At 37.2% G+C, this 23,300-nt stretch overlaps 1 protein-coding gene across 6 annotated transcripts in view; it reads right to left on the minus strand.

Annotated features, from left to right (window-relative positions):
• The window catches only part of SH3KBP1 (SH3 domain containing kinase binding protein 1), a 334,352-nt gene that overhangs the window by 113,062 nt on the left and 197,990 nt on the right, over window positions 1-23,300 (minus strand). Inside the window, exon 1 of one of the 6 annotated variants that reach the window (XM_081277304.1) lies at window positions 14,046-14,094. The exons of the other annotated variants lie outside the window; for them this stretch is intronic. Coding sequence (XP_081133430.1) covers window positions 14,046-14,060 — 15 coding nt within the window. The 5' untranslated portion in view covers window positions 14,061-14,094. Of the gene's footprint in view, window positions 1-14,045; window positions 14,095-23,300 lie in introns of those variants that run through there. 6 annotated transcript variants of the gene reach the window in all.

Raw genomic sequence — 23,300 nt, forward strand, 5'->3', positions numbered from 1 at the left:
CCATTCAAGGGACAGAGTTTACCTCTGAAACACCTCCCATACTATTATATCAATTCTGATTTCTCAAAGGGCCCTGCTTCGTGGTCTATTTTAAAACTTGGTTGAAGAAAAAAGTAAACATTTTCTGTTTATGAAACTGGGTGTAAGGCTTAGAGTTATTCATATGATGCTCATTTCTGTGGTTGTCCCCAAAAGTTAGAATTAAAATTATATTAAACCTCTTTGCTTAATCACAGTTAAAGACCTTGTCAGATTCATCGTTGCTTTTGAAGCATCTGTCAAGTATACCACATTTAGCAGTTTAACTACTTTTATCTTCAGAAATAGTGCCCTCCTTGAGATCAGAACCTGTGTGTTCATTATTCTCTTATACCCACAAAGTGAGAGGTCTATAAGACTCTTGTTGCTGAGTTAAATGGGGAGTTTGGGGATGACATCTACTCCCACTCTGCCCTAGCATAAGCAGGCCTCTGTACCTCTTGGAACCCCAATGTTTCAGTCACACTGTTCAGAATATCTTCCTAGGCACTGTTGCCCTTGCTTTATTTCCTTTTGTTTCCAAACACACACATCCTGCCTCCTCTTAACTGTTGGCTGCCATAAAGAAGAATCCAATCTCAGAAGTAGAGGTGTCTGGTGGACACCTCTCTGCCTATGACTTCCAAATACTCATACTAGCCTGCGCCCTCACATTCTTTACGGTTTCATATCTATTTGATCAAAAGACTAGATGGATCATTATCACTCTCGTACATGCAGACAGACATCATTTTCTGAAGTGTGTTCCATTGGCACATCCACCAACCTACTACCTAATCTCATCATTTGGTCCATTTGAGAAGCACTGAATACTCTATCTAATCAAAGCAACATAACATATTAAAGGGTCTGAGATGTCCTGTGGTTATTGTTTAACTATATCCATGTTTAACTTAGTGTATTCCAAATTTTTCCAAGTATAGAAATTCTATTTCTGTGACACCACTAATATATCCCAAGAATGAGTATTCTATGAAAGAATAAGATGAACATCCTCCGTCCCTTTCCTAAATTCTCTTGCCTATCCTCTCTGTCTCCTAGGCTCATGACGTGGGACTTAACTTTTATTACCATCTTATTATACTTCCTGTATCTAATCCATCATCAAAGCTCTGCTGCAGGGCAAACAGAATTTTGGAAAGGGTATTCAAGCTGAAGAAAAACAGAGAAGCAAGGCAAGAATGCGTATGGGTGCTGGGCATGATTACTCACACCTTCAGTACCAGCACTTGGGAGACTAAGCCCTGGGGTTCAAGGCAACTCACTGAAGCCCAGACTTTAAAAAAAAAAAAAAAAAAGGAGGAGGAAAAATATGCACAGGAAGTGAGGACTCTCAGACACAGGATGGGAGTGGCAAGAGATCACAGCAGGGTGAGAGTTGGGCTCAGAGGCCTGCAAGGTAAATAGGGCCACTGTTACAGTACTTTGTGCTTTATCCTCAAGGTACCTGATGATGATAACCAGGTCATTCTGAAAAATAAGTAGAGGTATGGCATGATTAAATATGTGACTTTAAGAAGGATGAAGAAAGGAAAGGACATAAGAAAGCTAAGTAGATAATGGGGAGGTTGACACAATAATCCAACTAAGAAAGTGAACCTGTGGTTGTAGAAAAGAGGTTTGAGAAATATTCAGACTGTGTGTGTGTGGGAGGGGGCGCCTGGGATAGTGGTTCAGCAGTACAGCGCTCACCTAGTACGTGGGATGCCCTGGGTTTGATCCTCAGCACCACATAAAAATAAATAAATAAAATAAAGATATCATGTCCAGTTACAACCAAAAATAAATATTAAAAAATTTTAAAAATAAATATTTAGACTGCCTACCTGGCCACAGTTCATAGTTACCACAGGCATAAAGCAGTGATTGTGAACTGGTTTGAATATGATGGGAAAATTCCCAATTCTGTTATGCTCTTGAGTCTACATATACGCATGTCACATAGTTAGAGTGCCAACCACATGCAAAGACTCTGATTAAAGGAGTCAAAGAGATGGATCTGGTGGCTCAGGGAAGCATTGTAGAAAAATTATCCTAATGGGAAAAAAAATCACAGAGAACGTGTTTCTCAGTGCTCTGATGGTGGTGCAGAAACCTTCAGTAGAAAAGTAATAGGTCTGCAATAGTTTTGATTTAGCTTTTTATTAAAGCATCAATTAATCTACCATTTGAACAGCAAATTTTTTTTAAAAAATTAAGACATGAGAAACTTTTGATACATACAAAAAACATCTTTCTGACAAATGTAACTAGTTTAGTCAAGTGTGTCTTCAAAAATGTCTTTACCCAAAGAAAAAAATGGAAAATTTCTTTCTCCAGAAGAATTTTCCAAAGAAAGTTTTCTGTCCTTCAGAGTAGGAAAGGGAAATGAAGTTGTTTCAATTAGAAAAGAGGTAATATTGGGAACAAATTTTCCTGATTTTTCAAGGAAAATCGCTACTTAACAGGCTTTAGGTATATAATGGAATGTTATTCAACCTTAAGGAAATTCTGACACATGCTAAAACATGGATGAACCCAGAGGACATTATGCTAGGTGAAGGAAGCCAGTCACAGAAAGACAAATATAGTCAGCCCTCCCTCCATATCCATGTATTCAATCGATCTCAGATTTAAAACATTTGTGGAAAACACTGTGTCCATACTAAACATGTAAAGATTTTGTTCTTATCATTATTATCTAAACAATACAACTATTTACATAGCATTTTACATTGTATTTAGTATTCCAAGTAATCTAGAGATGACTTGAAATACAGGGAGCATGTGTGTGGTTTATATGCAAATTCTACATCATTTTACATAATAGACTGGAGCATCATAGATTTTGGTATCCACAGGGGGTCCTGGAACCAATCCCCTATAAAGGACAACTGTTTATATAGTTCCATTCTTATGAGGCCCCTAGAGTAGTCAAATTTATAAAAACAGAAGAACTGTGGTCACCATAGGCAGGGAGTGAGTGTTTAATGGGTATAGAGCTTCACCTTTTCAAGATAAAAAAAGTTCTGGGATGATTAGTGGTGATGGTTGCACAATAATGAGAATGTACTAAACAGCACTGAGTTGTACATTTAAAAATGGTTTCAATTGTAGATTTTATGTCATGCTAGGACATGTTCCTCTTTCCCTGCCTCTTTCTTCCTATGGATGCTGACTAGAATGGCAAAAGAATTGCTCATAAGGCTCTGATATCCTGATATTTAATATTCAACTACAGGGGCTGGAGATGTGGCTCAAGTGGTAGCGCGCTCGCCTGGCATGCGTGCGGCCCGGGTTCGATCCTCAGCACCACATACAAACAAAGATGTTGTGTTCACCGAAAAAACTAAAAAATAAAATTCTCTCTCTCTCTCTCTCTTAAAAAAAAAAAAAATATTCAACTACAAAATAATCAGGGGTATAGATAACATCTAATGAGGTAAGTTAGAAAACAAATCTATCTGTGTCCAGAAGCTTCCTGCTCAGGGATGCCTGCTGTAGCATTCATTCACTTCAGTCTTATCTGCAACACTCCTTTCTACCACTATGAAAGATAAGGTATTGATTCTATAAAACCAATCTCTAAATCTGGCTAACATTAAGTGGCTCCAGCTTTAATATTATAAAACTCATTCTTCACTTTCATCATCTACTCTATAGACTCTTAAATAACATCACTTACTCCTTTTTATAATCATTGGGGCTCCCCTTCTGTACAGAAGAGCAGAGAATATTACATCAAGTTACCTGAGAAATAGTGATGCTGTTGTTGTTGTTTTTGTTGTTATTATTATTTGCTACTGGGGATTGAATTCTGGGGCACTTGGCCACTGAGCCACATCCCCAGCCCTATTTTGTATTTTATTTAGAGACAGGGTCTCACTAACATTGCTTAGTACCTCTTTTTTGCTGAGGCTGGCTTTGAACTTGCAATTCTGCTGCCTCAGCCTCCCGAGCTGCTGGGATTACAAGCATGTGCCACAGCACCTGGCATGATGATATTATTTTTGTTTTGTTTTTATTATAAAGAATGAGTTCAGTTCACCTACTTCTTCAAAATAGGAGCTTGTTAAATATATCTGGAAGTCAGGTATACACCTGATACATCTTCTAGATGCAGAGTGGTATATTTAGATAATCTAAGATGCTTCAAGAATAGAGATCCACAAAAGAGACAAAATTAAGCTCAGGGCACTCTAGTCACTAGTCAGAAAGACATCTTCAACAATGGGGCAAATCCATATTATATGTCTTCAAAGAAAATATTGTAGATAACAATGGCTGGAATTCTCTCTTACCTCATATGTCCTCACTTTCCTCTGTTTTGGATTTCTGACTCTTTCTATATGTGAATCACTAACTGGAATGGAGGCATGGAGGGTGAGGACTGTGTCCTGGCCATTATACAACCCTTCCAGGTGCCTTACACATTAGAGGTACTAAATTTTCAGGATTTACTTTAGTCCAAAAGAAACTTAACATCCACCAGAAAATGTGAATACTTAAGGAGAAACTACTGTGTGCAATGCATTTTTGAGGTGCTATGAATACAACAATGGAACAAATAAACCTGTCCTTCTTTTCAGTGTCTCCTAGTGAATTAGTATTGAATAGAAATGGTCTTAAAAAGCCTCACTAGCTATGAGATCTCGGACAAGTTACTTAATCTCTCTATACTTCAGTTTTCTCTTCTGAAATAGCAATAATAATTCATATATTCTAGATTTTCTAGGAGGCTTAAATGAAAAAGATATGTAAGGTACTCATTGTTATTGAATTTTACTAAATTAAAAAATCAATCATCGTAATGCCTCTTTATGAATTCTAGTTACAAAGAATGACTGTTTGACTGTAACAGTTTTTTTTAAATTTAATAAATAGCAGGTTAACAGCTCCATTCCTTTACTTGGGGTCTGGAGAACATGAAGCAACTTTTACAAGACACTCACACAGCAGAGAGGTGCTTGGAGGAAAGTGATAAATCTGAAAAAATGAGAAGGGATGAAAAGCAACAGCCATTACCTTATAGTCATTGCCTGGAAGGAAAAGTAGATAGAACAAAGAAGATAGGAGAACTGAGGAGGGTCAGAGCCGACAACCCACAGAGCTTTCGGGTCAATAAAGCTTCAGTTAAGGTGTCCCCTACAGTGAACTGCCAGAAGACCATCCCAGGAGCCCCTCAAGTGTGGGCACATGCCAACTGCTTCTGGCTGCATCCAAACTGTTATCCACTGTTAACGATGGAAAAACAACAAGGCGTGTGTCTGGGAAAAATGGCCTGTTGTCAGAGAACAGAAAGCCTTTCATTGCGAATTTTGATACTCAGGAGCAAACATAACACTATAGAAAATTACCCCAAGCCATCTTTTACAAAGCTTGGCGTCCATTCAATAATGAACGAAGAAATCCTAAACCACTGGACCAAACAGATACTCCTCCCAAGGCAGTTAAGAAACAGGGGCCAAATGAGACCATAAATTCTTGTGGTACAGATATCTAAAGCTGCTAGTGGAAATTACTGACAGATTCTTAGATGTGAAAAGCTGAATTCACAACCCTCTACCTGGAAGTGGCCAGGCCTCCTGCCAAAGGCTGCTCTCAAAGGCTTCTTTCAAGATTAGTGAGGAAGAGAGAATCAAAATCTTGTTCAGATCCGATATGGAGTAAATTAAATTCAACACACCTTTGTGGAGCACCTACCACTATACAGGCCACAAACACAAACTGCTTTCCTACATTATTTTTACTTTCATGTTGTCAAGAGAATATTGTGTTCTCAGTTATAATCTGGGAGATTTAAACATAATATTTGAAGAGTATCAATGAAACCATCAAGTTCCAGTTCTCCCAGATCTTCTATGTATCTAGATGTTTAAAATAGAGCCTTAGATATTAGGGGTATACCTCAGTGGTATAGCACATGTTTAGCATGCACAAGGCCCTGGGATCAATCCCCAAAACCATCAAAAAAGAAAACAAAAACTGGGCCTTACAAGACACAACCTTTTAAAAAGTTGTTTACAAAAAGTTTGTAATGACATGGGAAATTTCATATAATGCTAAGTGGAAAAGATACAAAATTATGTGTGTGGAAAAAAATTGTGTATGTGGTATGATCTCAACCAGTTAAAAATGTATGGCAAAAGGACTGAAAGTTAATATTAAAAAATGTTAACAGTGGTTGCCCCATGATGGTTAAATTATCACTGCTTTTTTTTACTTTCTTTTTTCTCCAGTGTTTAAAAAAAAAGCACTTTTATAATCAGAAAAGAATAAAGTTTTAAAAAAATAAAGTACACTAAGGTAGCTATAAAGGATGGTCTCTCTCTCCACATTACCAATGTCCAAAGATCTGATTTGATTTGCAACACCTCCTAACTAGAAATCACATGCAGCTTTCATTCTTGTCATTGTATTTCCTTTTCCAAGCCATTAGTAAGGATGTGAAGAACATGAGTTGTAAAATGAGTCATGACAGTAATTTGTAAGGCACCACCCATATAGAACATTCTCCATCCACCATTTATTATCATTCTTTACTTACAGTTAGTTATTCATCAGTTTATATCTTCAGTGACTAAGTACATGATGTGGAGTCATTTTCAATTAATGTTGTTCCTAATAAAGTATTGAGACATTTTATCAAATGTTTCCAAAGTCAAAACATACTTCTTGCTCTTTTAATTAAACCCATGAAACCCTTATTCATACGGCCAAAAGGGACTAAAAAAAGGAGTTAAACTTCTTTATAACTGTTTTTTTATGTATGATCAAAGACAATGTTTACAGATTCCTCATCTTTGAAGAAGTATGGATTTAAGGGGTGGAATCTATTTGCATAAGGTCCATACTTCAGTCATCCTCAGTTTTCTAGACGTCCTCTAGGTTTTCATAAGTAAAAACATTTTTAAAACACCAAAGTAATAACCAAAGTGTTTCTCAAATGGCAGAAAAACAAGCATGATGAAACTCTGCCCTATACCGCCCTGCAAATTTTGAGATTTCACTTTTTTCCTGCTACTCTTAGGACTACTATATTTACTGAAGAATATCACAAATTTTAAATTACCCAGATTTCACAGATATTTTCATTTCTCAGTTATTTGGTGAACATCTCCACTTAATGTGAACATATTGCTGACTTGAAAATTAAGATTGACTTTTTAAAAAATGGGATTCAAGATTTGGAGTGTGAACAGATTGAATAAATTCACTTATTTTGGACTGGGGATTGAACCCAGGATTGCTTTAATCACTAAACTATATGCACATTCCTTTTTATTTTGAGACAGGATTTCACTAAATTGCTGGGAGACTGACCTTGATCTTGGAATCCTCCTGCCTCAGCCTCCTGAGTCTCTAGGATTACAGAGCACACCTGGCTGAGTAAATGCATTTTTAAAAGAAACGTTTTTGTAATTTCTAGTCTAGTGGAGCAAAAGTTCAAAATGGTCTCTACTTGGCTGTCATTCGTATCCATTCACCCTCTCATTCATTTTAACTTCAATTTAATGGCAAGTCTGAGGGGGGAAAGGAGAGTTCTCTTAGGACTGGAAATTCTCTTGAGTTTTAGGCAAATTATATCTTCATCATATGAACAAAGTAAGTCTTTCCTTACTCATTTTGCATGTTCTCATTTTCCTATACTAAAATATTTCTCCATTCTTCTCCTTTCTCTGTAATATACACAAAGACACTAAACGACAAAACATAGAGAAAGAAAAATTTTCATTTAAATCAGAAAACATGAAATCACCTATTTTACCCTTGTGCTGTTTTAAATTGCCCTTTTTGTGGTTATATGTTACTTTTTTATGGTATATTTTGGTTTATTTAGGGAAGAAGGCAAGACATCGTACTCAGTAAAATATCCCAATTGACACATTTTCTTGTCTTAAATTCCTTGTCTTTTTCTATTACAATGGAGAATGTTCATTTCAATGTTCTCCATTTTTAGACTCCAGAAAGCAGCAATCCCTCTTTGTGCTTTCCACAAAGACTTGCTATAGGCTGCATGCAGGAAAAACACAATGCAGATTCAAGGAAGATGTGACAAAGGAGGACAAAAAGAAGGAATGGTGCTTTTGTAGTAAATAAAGCCTTCGTTACTCCTGAGTTATTATATTTCATCCATTTCAGGTAGATGAGTTCAGATTAGTCATCTCCCCAAATTGACAGGGATTTTCCATAAAAGATTTTCATATCCTGGTCCCCATAGGACAATTAAGAATTATCAGCCCTCAGTACTGAGTATTTCTCCCTTATTCCCACCTATGTCACCATGCCTCAAGTTAACTAGAGCTCTCCTTTTTTGCAGTCATTCCTGGGACTAGAAAACAGTCACCCCATCAAACCCTGTTTAATTCTTCATTTCCTCACGGCCTCTGGTCATCTCTCTTTGCTGCAATGATCACTATTTCTCCACAACTCCTGATTTCCAGTTTCTTGACCATCTTCATTCACTGCCTTGTGTCATTACCTCCTAGAATATCTCTGCTTCTTTCTAGCCATTCAATTTCACATCAAGAAAATCAACCACCATTAGAACTTTCATTTCATATAGAGTTGGGCTAGATAAAAGTATTGCTTTATGGTTTCACAGATCCATTTTTTTTTATTACTTGGAAATTCAGCAATCCCGCTCTGATCCAGCTCTCTCTCTTTGTGACACAATAGTATCTATATTCCTATCACTTGAAAAAAACAGGATTCTAGTTGGGAGCAGTGGTGCACACCTGTAACCCCAGTGACTAAGGAGGCTGAGGCAGGAGGACCATAAGTTCCAGCCCAGCCTGAGTGACTTCATAAGACCCCATCTCAAAAGAAAAAGTGAAGGGCTGGGGATGTGGCTCAGTGGTAGAATGCCCTGGGTTCAATCCCTAGCACCTCAAAAAAAAAAAAAAAAAAACCAAAACAAACAAAAACAGGATTCTAAATTTTAAGTAAGTAGTCCACTTTCACTGCTTCTAAAAATGCTTAAATGTAGAGGGGGGCATTAGGGCTGGAAAGAAAAGAAATTAAATATAAAATTAGACACACAGACCTGTATAGCATCCAGCTCTCCGAGTATAGTAACTAGATAATGCCAAGCACTGTATCAAGAGGATAAATGTGGACTGTTCTAGGGTCTAAAATGTTGACAGGTTTGATATTATTACTTCACTTACTATCAGAGTCTAGAAAAGGTACCCACAAAATTTTAGAAAAGCTGCCTCTAGTGGAAAGAGAAAATGAACACCTGAACTAAGAAGTCAAAATAAAAAGGAAAGACAGTGCAGATGCTACCAAAACAAATGGAGCAAAACATATTAAAATCACTGGCGGGGGGCTGGGGATGTGGCTCAAGCGGTAGCGCGCTCGCCTGGCATGCGTGCGGCCCAGGTTCGATCCTCAGCACCACATACCAACAAAGATGTTGTGTCCGCCGAGAACTAAAAAATAAATATTAAAAATTCTCTCTCTCTCTCTCTCCACTCTCTCTTTAAAAAAAAAAAAAAATCACTGGCGGGTGAAAATGCTTAGCCAGTAAAAGAAGAAAAAGAAAATGAGGCAATAAATCCATCTTTACCACTTCTAACTTCTTTATTTTAAATGAGCAAAACAGAAATACAACTTCTATGTGAGACAGACCTCAATTTTCTGCTTCCCCTTTTCCAAACCGTGACTATTGGATCCCTAAAAGTTCAAGGATAAGTTTAATTGAGCTGACACTTCTGAATCATAAGGCCATTTGTCGGATGGCTTTTTGATGAAGAAGTGCCTTTTAAGGTTATTCTGATATGCTCTTAATTGTGAATTGTTCATTTTATAGCCCACGTTTTAAAAGACAGAAATAACTATTAGAGGTAAAAGAAGGGCTCATTATGCTTGTGTTTTCATTTGTTTCTACAGCATTTATGGGTATATATTTATTTGAGGATCTGGCCTCCAAAATTAAGAGTCTGAGTTAGAAATAAGTTTGTCATCTTGTACCAATTAAATGGTCTGCAATGCCACAGAGAAGTACCAAAGAAGTTGCTGACTGATTGAGCTCTGCAATCCACATTCTTTAAATGTGAGAAAAGACACACCACCATGCCTCTGGATAGCTTGTTTTAAAGTTGCCAGTTTTCATATAGCATTAAATTCATTCCATCCCACTGAAACCCAGTTGGCCAGAATATCATTTTACAACTGGTGAAAATATCAGAGAGAAAAAGACAAGTTAAGTACAAAGGCATGATCATGTTAATGGCCACTTGGGAATTTATAAAACCTTGAATTTCAGAAACCAAAAACATCTGCAAATTCCAGGATATAAATATTGTGAAATAATTATTAGTATCAGGAAAGAGAAAAAGAGGGACAATTAAATACTCACAGAAAATTCTGTATGTCCTACTGAAGGATATTAATCAAACAACTCAGCAAATAACTTATAAAAGGAAGAACTTGCATTTCCTGTCCCCAAGCAATTCCAGAGTAGAAGGTGACAAGAGAAAACCAATCATAAAACTAGCCTTCCCCACTACATAAAATCAATCAAGTACTATCACTTCAAATTAACAATAGCATCAAGGAGAAATTCATCTTTTCTCAAAAGAACTATTTTGAATCTATTCTCCATAAAACTTCCAACTACAGATTCAAGTAAGGGGACAAGGTTATGGGAAAAGCAGGAAATCAACCAACCACCTGGACACTCCACTTAGTTTTTCTTCAGGGACTGTGGAAAATGGGAACCTAGTTCTTCCTTTAAGTAATTTGCAATCTTGTGGGATTATGCAACTGGTTAATGGTGATCCTCAGAGAGAAGATCTTTTCCCTAACTCTTCATTCTAAGATGAAAAGAATGATATCCTTCTCCTTTAGTGCTAGGCAACATGAACACACATTAAACTCCAATTCTAACCTTAATAAGATGCTACTTCACATCCATTAGGATAGCTACTATCAAACAGAAAATAGCAAGTACTGATGAGGATGTAGAGAAATTAGAACACTTGTGCATTGCTGATGGGGAATATGGTACAAACTATGAAGTTTCCTCAAAAAATTAAAATTAGAATTATTGTATGATCCAACAATTCCAATTCTGGAGATATACCTAAAAGAATTGAAAGCAAGAACAAGCATTGGTATGTCAATGTTCATTGCAGCATTACACACAATAGGCAAAAGGGGAAAACAACTCAAATATCAATTGACAGATGAATGGTCAAACAAAATGTGGTCTATCCATACTACTTAGAAAGAAAAGAAATTCTGACACAAGCTACAACATGAACAATCATGAAATAAACCAGCCATGAAAACACAAATCTGTATGATTCCACATACTCGAATTCAGACACAAAACATAGAATGGTAGTTGCCAGGGGCTGTGGCGAGGGTGCTCTGGGGACTTACTGTTGAATGGGTACAGAGTTTCAGTTTTGCAAGATCAAAAAGTTCTGGAGATGAATGGTGATGATGGCTGCACTAAACTGGATGCTTAAAAATGGTTAAGACTGTAAATTTTAAATTATGTATTTACTACAATTAAACAATTACACATTTCTATAGGAATACCTAGAAAGCTTGAATGGGGATTGCCACTGGGAAGTAAAAGTGAGTATATAGGATTAAGAGAATCTTGTTTTTATTCTGTTGGTATTTTTTTCTTTTACCATATACTTGGGTTATTTTAAACAAAAAAGAAACCAACCAAAATTAAGTCAGCCTTTAACCTGGAAATTCCTCTTTAAAAATTCAGCTTAAGGGCTGGGGCTGGAGCTCAGTGGTAGAGTGTTTGTCTAGCATGTGTGAGGCACTGAATTCAATCCTTAGCACCACATGATAAAAACAACTAAATAAATAAAAATTCAGCTTAAGGGAATACTCAGGGAAGGAACAATGATACACATACAAGAATGATGTTTTTAATATTTAAAGTGTGAGCTGGGCACAGTGGTACATGCTTGTAATTTCAGCAACTCAGGAGGCTGGGGCAGAAGGATCCCAAGTTTGAGGCCAGACTCAGCACCTCAGAAAGGCCTTAAGCAGCTTAGTGAGATCCTGTCTCAAAATAAAAAGGGGAAAAAGAATTTTAAAGGATAATTTTTTATAATTTTATTTATTTATTTTATGTGGTGCTGAAGATCAACCCAGTTCCTCACATGTACTATGCAACCACTCGCCCACTGAGCCACAACCCCAATCTCCCAAAAAGGAAAAAATTTTAAATGAAAAAAAAAAAAGCTTTTAATATGTGGAAGCAACCTAGGTCATTATCATTTAGGGATTGGTTCAATAAATGGTGTTGTATCTCTACAATGAATGGAGACCCTGAAGATACCATGTGACTATATGACAGAAAAAGAGGGCCCATAATGTGCTAAGATTTTAAAAACAGGCAATATTTACTATAACCCATTAGTGTATGAAGAGTGACAGGTGTGCACTGCATGCATAGTCAGGCTCAGGGGGAAAAATCTAGAAGGATAAATATAAAATGTTAACTATAGTTCCTCAATAAGAAGACTATGGAAATTTTCTACTTATTTCTTCAACTTTGAGTTTTTATTATTTTTCTAATTATTGCAAAGAATTCTTGTCATGGGATAAGTAACAGTTATTACCATTACTGAGAAACAAACAAGCAAAGAAAGGGTTCAAGAAGCCCCTCGCAGTCTTAGGGGCTAAAAAAAGTGAGGTAGGGTAGCACTACTGCTGAGAATTTTCCACAGATCACAACTTGCTACCCATCATGTTCCCTCTCATTTCTCCAATGAAGTCACCCTCTTAATTTTGCACACAAATACCTAATTCTGAGTTCTACTTCTCAGAACTCAGAATGATGACATCAGCAATAAGATCAGCAAATTTCAGATCTCTTTCCCTAGGAAAATCCTCTCAAGCCACGGCAGAAGAACTTATTTTTATTTTAGTCAACCCCTACTGAGACTCCCCTCATAGATCTGCCTTTGTCTTCCTTCTAGGCAAGCAACAGACGCCATTTAAAAACCTTTCAAGAAGTTGTCTTACTCTTGAAATAATGTTAGAACAACATGTTTCCTTTTTGCCGTGGTATTTCCCTTTTGGGGGGTAATTTTGAAAATATTATAATTTAAAGTCAACAGAAAAAGACATAAAGAGAAATACTTTATAGACCTCGGCTGTTCCCTTAAAATTTTTTTTCAATGAGAGACAGGGATATAGAAGACATATGATACACTGTAAACCTCACTTATCCTGTGGCTTATTTAGGGAATTTTATTTTGTGTTTGGAAAATGACAGACTTCTGCTTTTAGGTAGACAAATATGAACAACTCACAGAAAGAAACATAACCACTTATTACTAGTAAACTTTTAGAAAAGCAAATAGTTCAGTTTCTCTATTTTACTCTATATGAGTATATGAAAATAAATGCTCAGCCCTAAAAAATTAGGCAAATATCTTTACCTCCATAAAGAACAGTTCAAATGTACCCAGAAGTCACTACTCACAGCTTCTCCATTCACAAGGAAAACTCCAAATGTCCGTGCCCCCCAAGAATGAAATGCCCCATAGCTGACTCGCTCTGCATGGACATATTCTTCTCTCTTAAACTAACCTGAAAAGCAAGCTGGATTTGTTTACTGCACAAACATCTGTAATTGCTAAACAGCTAGCTCTGTGACATGGTGTAACAGTTACTGCTTGTGCAAACTGCTCATCTAAATTACTCTCTGCAGTATGAGCACATGAAAAGCAACACACAGAAATTAGAAACATCTGTAAAAATTAATGGCAGAATTGAACAAAGCATCGGAGGTGAGGGTAGAGAATTAAAACAGTTGAATAGCTTCAGTGCAATATCTGATTTTAGAAAAGAATCCTTACATTTGATATAGGCTCTTCCTTAGTATAACCAGAGCTCCCCCTCCACTGCGAGAGTCTAGCTAGCACACACATATTTTAACCCACCCATGTAAATCCAGTATAAGTCCTGCTACAAAATGGTATAGGTAAGATACAAATTAAAGGGATTTATTATAACTCTAAAAGCAAAAAAAGAAGTACCTCTTCTCCCATCATGCAGTCAGCCTCCTCTCTTCAATTTGAAAAGGTCCCAGAACTACCCTGAAATCCTCCCACTTCCTTCCAACAGCCAAAGGCACAGAGCCTGAGGACCCAGCCTAACCCTGACTCATACTTGGGACCAAATGAGGAATGGGGAGAACAAAGCTTGCGTTTGTTTATGGTTCAGGAAGCCAGGGCCGATTCATGGCTTGGGTGGCTTTGCGAGAAGTCCTCCTCCCCTGCCTACATCACTGCAGGAATCTAGGTTGTCTCCTGGGGCCCAAAGGTGTAACCACTCCGACAAGGAACACACTGAGGGAGTGTTTATTTGGCAGGACCCAGTGACCACTTCGGTTTAAAAATGCCAGAGAGGAAATAAAAAGCCAACTATCTTTCAACAGATCACATGTTTGGAAAATGAGGACTATCTAAAACATGGTCTGTAAATGAAATATCAATTGTGAAAATGCCTGTATTTTAAAGGAATAAAATTAGTTGTACTACAAAAAAAAATTACTCATGGAAAAAAAAAAAAAACCTTAAGAAGGAAAAACAGTAGTAGCTTTACAGAAACACTTCCCCTAGGAAAAATATAGCAAGATTGCTGCCATGTCATCAGACATATTCCAACGGACTGGCATGAACTGTTTAAACAGCAATTTTCCCCCCAAATTAGATACCATTTTAATCACCACTTTAATGAATTTAGAGCCCAGTGGTTAATAGTTCAAAACTCTAGAACCAGAGTATCTGAGATCAAAATTCCAGTTGGGCCACTTCCTATCTGTGTTATTATCAACAACATATTTAAACTTTTTGCCTCAGTTTCCTTATCTATAAAATAGGAATGATGGGGTTAGGGCAGATCAGTGATAGAATGCTTTGCCTAGTACATTTGAGGCTCTGGGTTCCATCCCTAGCACCACCAAAAAACAAGAAACAAAAACAAAAACCTCCAAATGTGAATAATGGCATTAATCTACAGGGGTATTTGGAAGACTATAAATAATATAAATGAAAAGTGCTTACAGAAGAACCTGGTACATAGCAAGTACCATATCAGCCACTATTACAAGTTCAGGACTACTTTACAAATCAGGTTGCCAAATCAACATTATCCACATCATACCCCATTTCTTATATTCTCAAACCCTGATGACCTGTTTCAGTTGTTAACTATGGTTAATGTTTTGAATTTTAAGTCAAACTAATTTTAAAATCATTTAGTCCATATTTCTTAACTGCCTACACTGTGTCCTACTCTGTATAATAATAATCTTTATAATCTGTTTGGGTAAATAAGACATAGATCTGTTTATATATGACACATGAAAAACAAATGTGGGAGATGTCACTAGGTGATAAATGACAAATGTTGATACAAGTACTACAAAATTAGCATTTGGAATTCAGAACACAGATAAGAAATCACTTTAACAATGTCTAATTAGGATAAGAGAATGGACAAATCTGTGCAGAAGGATTCCAAAAACTTTATTTAGATACTCCTCCCTCAAGGAAGTGCAACATAAACCCCACACTTTAAGCCCAGGGTTCAGAATGACTTCTTCTAAAAGAGCTGAGTGTGGAAGGAAAAACCAGAACTTTCAAGAGGAGAAGCTTGACTAACACACCTCAGTCAAGGTGAGGAAGGATAACATCAACAGTATGAAGTCATCTTCATAGTTTGTGCCCTAATTATGGTGTGATATAAATGGCACTTGCTATGGTTTAGACATGAGGTGTCACCCAAAAGGTTATGTGTGAGACAATGCAAGAAAGCTTAGAAGTGAAATGATTGGGTTATGAGAGCCTTAACCTAATCAGTGTGTTAATTCCCTGATTCAGATTAACTGGGTGGTAACTGTAGGCAGGTTGGGTGTAGCTGAAGGAGGTGGTGGGTCACTGGGGCATCTATTTTGACCTTGTTGAGCAGAGCTCTCTCACACACTTTGTCTCCCTCTCTCTCTCTCTCCTTCCCAGTGGCCATGTCCTGAACCACTTTACTCCATCACACTCTTCCACCATGATGTTCTGCCTCACCTTGAGCACAGAACAAGCGAGTCAGCCATCTATGGAATGAGACCTCTGAAACCGTGAGACCCAACTAAACTTTTCTTCCTCTAAAATTGGTCTTCTCAATGAAATTATGGCATTTGCCAGTGAATGGATGGAACTGGAGAATATTATGCTAAGTGAAATAAACCAATCCCAAAGAACCAAAGGCCAAATGTTTTCTCTGATATGTGGATGCTAATTCACAATGAGGGAGTGGGGGAATAGAAGTATTTTGGACTAGACAGAAGTGAAGGAAGGGGAGGGGGAAAGGGAATAGGAAAGATAGTAGAATGAATCGGACATTATTACCCTATGTGCATATATGACTACTCGACCTGTGTAACTACATCATATACAATCAGAAGAATGAGGAGTTATACTCTATTTATGATCTGTCAAAATACATTCTACAGTCATGTGTAACTAATTAGAACAAATTTGAAAATATATTTAAAAAATAAAAAAATCAATCAATAATTTTTTTTTGATTGGTCTTCTCAGGATATTTTGGGCACAGCACAAAGCTGACTAAAACATCACTTCTCTTCTGTGGTCTTCCTCCCTAAAACATATCACTTCATTCTAATCATGAGAAAAACTTAGAATAAATGCCTATTTAAGGACATTCTAGGGGCTAGGGTTGTGGCTCAGTAGTAGAGCACTTCTCTAGCAAGCACGAGGCACTGGGTTCGATCCTCAGCATCATGTAAATGTAAAATAAAGATATTGTGCCCACCTAAAACTTAAGAATAAATATTTAATTTTAAAAAAGGACATTCTACAAAACTCAAAACTGTCAAGGTCATCAAAAACAAGGAAAGTCTGAGAAACCATTGTAGCCAAGAAATAGGGTAACAAATGTAATGTAGTATTCTGGATGAGACCCTGGAACAAAAAAGAACACTGGGTGAAAATGAAGGCAATCTGAAAAAAGTATGGACATCAGTTAATAATGATATATTGACACTGGCTCATCAATTAGGACAAATATATGATATTAGTATAAGCCATTAACAATAGTGAAAACTGATTTTATGGGGTATGTGAGAACTTCCTGTATTATCTTCACCAAATAAAAAGTTGATTAAAAACTAATTAGAAAGATAAGCCTGTTGAATGCATATGTATACAGAAATAAATACATGTGTGATTTATAGATATGCAAGAATATGTCCATATGCATTTATAACTGTATTTAACTATGTTCTCTCTACGTGATTTTTTCGAATTTTCTCTATCTCAGGGCATTAATTTCCAGGATATATAAAGAACTCAAACTTCTCACACACACAAAATAACTCAATTGATAAATGGGCAAAGAAACCAAACACACCCTTCTCAAAAGAATAAATATGAATGGTCAACAAATATAAGGAAAAACATTCAACATCTCCAACAATTAGAGAAATACAAATTAAAACCATATAGAGGTTTCATCTCACTCCAGTTAGAATAGCAACTATCAAGGATACAAGTAAGCTGGGTGCGGTGGCTCATGCCTGTAATCCCAGCAACTTGGGAGGCTGAGACAGGAGGATCACAAGTTCAAGATCAGCCTCAACAAAAGTGAGGCACTAAGCAAATCACTGAGACCCTGTCTCTAAATAAGATACAAAATAGGGCTGGGGATATGGCTCAGTGGTTGTGTGCCCCTGAGTTCAATCCCCAGTACCCACCTCCGATCAAAAAAAGAATACAAGTAATAATAAATGTTGGTGAGGATGTGGGGAAAAAGGTACACTCTTACATTGCTGGTGGGACTGTAAATTGGTGCAACCACTCTGAAAAGCAGAACAGAGATTCTTTAAGAAACTAGGAATGGGGGCTGGGGCTATGGCTCAGCGATAGAGCACTTGCCTAGCATGTGTGATGCCTTGGGTTCAATCCTCAGCCCCACATAAAAATAAATAAATAAAATAAAGGTATTGTGTCCAACTACAACTAAAAAATAAATATTTTAAAAAAAGAAACTAGGAATGGATCCACCACTGGACCCAATAATCCAAGTTCTCCAAATATATCCAAAAGATTTTAAATCAGCATACTACAGTGACACAGCCACATCAATGTTTATAGCATCACAATTCACAATAGCTAAGCTATGGAGCCAATAGGTGCTCTTCAACAGAAATGTATAAAGAAATTGTGGTACACACACACACATACACACACACACACAGGAATATTACTCAGCCATAAAGAAGAATGACTTTATGACATTTGTCAGGAAATGGATGGATCTGACAAATGTATACATGCTAAGTGAAATAAGCCAATCCTAAAAAACCAAAGGCTGAATGTTTTCACTGATATGTGGAAGCTAAACCACAATAATGGGGGTGAGGGGAAGAAGAAAAGTTCAGTACATTAGACAAAGGCAAATGAAAGGAAAAAAGGGGGAATAGGAATAGGAAAGACAGTAGAATGAATCTAACATAATTTTCCTATGTACATATATGAAAATACCTAAGTGAATCCCACCATCATGTATATCCACAAGAATGGGGTCCTAAATTAGAATAAGATATATTCCATGCTGTATAATTTTACCAAAATGGATTCTACTGTCATCTATAACTAAAAATAACCTGTTATCTTCCCCCCCAAAAAAAAACCTAAAAATAAATAAATAAATTTTCTCTATCTTTAGCCTATCTATTAACAAAGGTAATAGAATGCTGACTCCTGGCTTTTTGGTTCCCAAGATATACAAAGAATTTTCTTTGAAAGGAAACTTGGCTCTTCTGTCAGTTCTGCTGCCAACCCAGGCAACGGCAACCCAGCTTAAAGAGTATGCGTGAGGTGGGCCCATCTGCCCCTTTCCAAGAGCTACTAGAAGTTCCTGGTGCCCAGCCAATTAGTCATCAACCACGGAGCCCCAGGCTGGCAACTCTCCCAGCTACTTCCTCTCCTATCCGCTAGTCCACATTCCCTGGCACCTCCCCAGTTATCTCTCTAAAGTGCAAAGCTGATCAGGCCATTGCCCAATTGAACTCCTTAACCAACTTGCCAGCCTACCCAGAAGAAGTATAGCTTGTAAGGGGACTGGCAGGGCCTTGTGGAATGAGGCACCACCTCCCCTCCTGTGCACACTGCCAGTATCATGGCTTTCTAATGTCTTTGTTTTGTTTGTTTTGGTACTAGGGATTGAATTCAGGGGGCACTCAACCACTGAGCTACATCCTCAGCCCTATTCTGTATTTTATTTAGAGACAGGGTCTTACTACGTTGCTTAGCACCTCACTTTTTGCTGCAGCTCACTTTGAACTTGCAATCCTCCTGTCTCAGCCTCCCCAAGCCACTGGGATTATAGGCATCCACCACCAAACCCAGCAAAATCCAACATCTTTTAACATTTCACTTAATTACTCCCTTCTTGAAAAGATCTCTGGGATACCTCTAGCTCTTCCTTCTCAATATCTTAAAAAGGAACTTCTGTTCCTTCCTTTCTATTCTCATTTTTTGGACATACCCCTACTAGTCTTTGTCCCCTGCATTAGAGTGGCTTTTATACATATTCAATTTTCTCCAATTAGGAACAATTCTAAGCATCAAATGAAAGGCATGTATATGATGACTGATCAAGACATGACTTGAGGGGAAAGGTGTTAACTCTATTCCAATTAAGTAGATCAGACCTACCCCACCCCAAATCAATAAACTGTCAGGCCAAAAAAAAAAAAAAATCTGCACTTACTATGCAAATACCGCATCTAGACATACCATCTATTCAATATCTTTCCACATGAATTATCACCCCTTAGCTCATTTATATAGAAATCCCAGAGCTGCCACTGCTGATCCATAAAAGGCATTCAATAATGCATCAATGAATGAATGACCCAACTGATGAACAAATAGGAAAGTGACTCTATAGCTAGACCACAAGCAAACCCCAGACAGAATGAGTTTTCCTTGATAATTTCAATTGGATTAGGACAAAACACTATCTTCATTGAGTCAACAAATATTTATTGAGGGCCAACTATATATAACAATTTTAGCAACTATTTTCAAGGAATTGTAAATATAACGGTGACTAACACAGACAAGGTCTCAAATTATGACACTTGTTTTCTAGTGGCTGACATTTAAGACTTAGTGAAGTGAAACAAACAGTTAGCATAGGTACAGCAAAATTCAACTGTACTTCTCAGACTCTGAAATTCTCCATAATCAAAAATGAAAGAAGAAAATCCTGGAAGGGGCACTGCCATTTATAGGCACTTCTTCTGTTCTATGATAGACAACAATAATAACCAACCTTATTCAAGTGATTATTGTACACCAGCCACTTTTCTAACCATTTTATCTGATACTCAGCCTATGCAAAAACCTTCTGGGGAAGATCCTCTCATTATTCTAATTTTTAAGATGAGGAATCAAAGCATTGAGTGGTTAAGTAACTTGTTCAGGAAGAGGCAGTGTTGGGATTTGAACCTAGGCTCCCTGGCCTGCATGTTAGTAATCTCTATAATCCTAAAAATATAATTCGTTTTGTTTTGTTCTTTGGTACTGGGGATTGAACCAATGGGTGCTGTACTACTGAGCTACACTCCTACCCTTTTTTATTTTTATTTTTTTTTTAATTTTTTTTTTTTAAAGAGAGAGTGAGAGAGGAGAGAGAGAGAGAGAGAGAGAGAGAGAGAGAGAATTTTTAATATTTATTTTTTTTTTAGTTCTCGGCGGACACAACATCTTTGTTGGTATGTGGTGCTGAGGATCGAACCCGGGCCGCACGCATGCCAGGCGAGCGCGCTACCGCTTGAGCCACATCCCCAGCCCCCCTTTTTTATTTTTTGAGACAGGTTCTTTTGAAGTTGCCCAAGCTGGCCTTGAACTTGTGATCTTCCTGCCTAAGCCTTCCAAGTAGCTGGGATTGCAGGTATGCACCACCATGCCTGGCTCCTAAAAATATAATTTTAAGGCTTTCTGAAATGTGATTCTTAGTTGAAATCAAATAATTCTTAGAAAATACACAAGGCTGAGTGCTTTACAAAGTACATGTCAAACAAACATATATAAAACACCAAACAGCACCCAACATGTCAAAGAATAGCCTTGTTTCCCTTTCCCTATCAATCCTCCTCCCCCCCTTATTTTTCCTAGGTAAGAAAACATTGCAGAGATACACTGGGGAGACAGAAACAGAAGTCTGAAAATCCCAGAGACTTTATTCATCCCAGGCAATCAGTGGGCATCTTAGTACCATCTGCTCATTAAAAGCCATGGATTTTCCAACAGCTCAAAAGATGATACATAATTTTATCTTATAAACAAAATGAGGGACATCCAATACTCAAAAGTCTCAGATAATCACAAGTTGTGATTTCATTACTCAAAAAATACATCATTAGCTTCTAGAAATTCCAGAGCTTATTTCTAGTCTTCAAAGGATCAGAGACATAGAGCTTTCAATTTTAAAGAAATAACATCATCACTAGATGTTTACCTGTTTTAATTTTATGTAAGTATACAGCTTGATGAATTTTTACTAGAATGGATTTTTTAAAAAAACACCTGAGATATGTATGAAGATATTTAAATTCTTTTACTGAGATTTGGCTAACTGAAACAATTGATTAGTGACTCATTTATGTATGATTTTAATTCTAATTCTCCGCCACAAATAAAAGCTACAATGTTGATGCCATCAAGGCATTAATTTGGGTGATTGTGATTCTATAAATGAAACTCAAGATGTTAAGAGTTGAAAAAGAGACCTTATAAACAATATCTAGTGGAAAAACAAAATCATTTTGCATGAGAGATGTCAAAAGTTACAAATAGAAATCAGCTAAGACAAGAAGACCATGGGAAAGGAGCTTTTTGAAGGATTCCTTTGTAGGAAACCCAGCAAACTTGCCTGGCAAACCATCAAACTTCAAAATACCTTTTCCAACCAGTCAAAAAAGACTGGCTCCCCAGTGATTAAAGGGGCCTAGAGAGGCTGGGCATGGAATAAGATGGCACAAAAAGCCAGGATTATTATGTATAAATCCATGTCTATTTAGGTCCTGGACTTGCCCAAGTATCTGTAAATTTTTATTTATTTTTTTAAATTTTTCTTTATTTTATTTTATTTTTTTTATTGGTTGTTCACAACATTACAAAGCTCATATCATATTTCATACATTAGATTGAAGTGGGTTATGAACCCCCAATTTTACCCCAAATGCAGATTGCAGAATCACATCGGTTACACATCCACATGTAAATTTTTAATATATTTTTTAGTTGTAGTTGGACACAATACCTTTATTTTAGTTATTTATTTTTATGTGGTGCCAAGGATCGAACCCAGCACTTTGCATGTGTTGGGGGGTGAGCGCTCTATGACTGAGCCACAACCCCAGGCCCCCAAGTATCTGTAATTTATATACCCAATTATATTATCTGACACTTCTTTACCTAAGTGCTTAGTTGGAAGTAAGCATCTGAGTGACTCATAAAAGGTGGAAAGAGTTTAGAAAAAGAGGGTAGGATCAGGCTCGTGTCACAGAAAAGCAGCCTGATGAGGAAATTCTCCCTCAGGTCCTCAGGTGGGAGACAGAGGTACCAGCTTTATTCATGAGAAGAAGGTCCTATGTGGGCTGCCTTCTTTCTTAAAGTCTTCCAACCCAATCTTTAGGCTACATATCAAACCTATATCTAGGTTCTCTCCTGATCACCAGATTTATTTATGCATTTGCCTGCTGGAAGCCTTCATTTTTAATAGTCCCACAAGAACCTCAAAATTTAGTTAGTCTTACCCTAACCTTCCACCTAAAATATATCCCTCCTCTAGTATCATCTAATCAGGAACTAGTACTAACATTCACCTACTTGCTTAAACTAGTTGCCCAAGGCATCATCTTCAATTTCTCCTTCTCATTTTTCCCCCAGACACTATCAAACTTCTTGATTCTACCTTCCAAATCTTTCCCCAAACCATTCGTTTCTCTCCATGACGATCATTTAAGCAGGTGGAGGAAATATCTCTTATTTTGATGCTTTTTTCCCACATAAAGGGAATTCAAATGGACACTCTTGAGACATTCTCTATCCTTGCATCCATTCTCCCCTGGAAGAGTGAAAGGACTTATCTGATAGGAGAATTTAGAAAAAATAAATTGGACATGCTCAGATTTTCTCTCTGCCCCTCTTAAAAGCAGGCATTCTCTGCAGGCCTTTTTAAATCATATGGGTCTCAGCCAG

This window comes from Spermophilus citellus (assembly GCF_964194105.1).
Source record: "Spermophilus citellus genome assembly, chromosome: X".
Taxonomy (NCBI): Eukaryota; Metazoa; Chordata; class Mammalia; order Rodentia; family Sciuridae; genus Spermophilus; species Spermophilus citellus.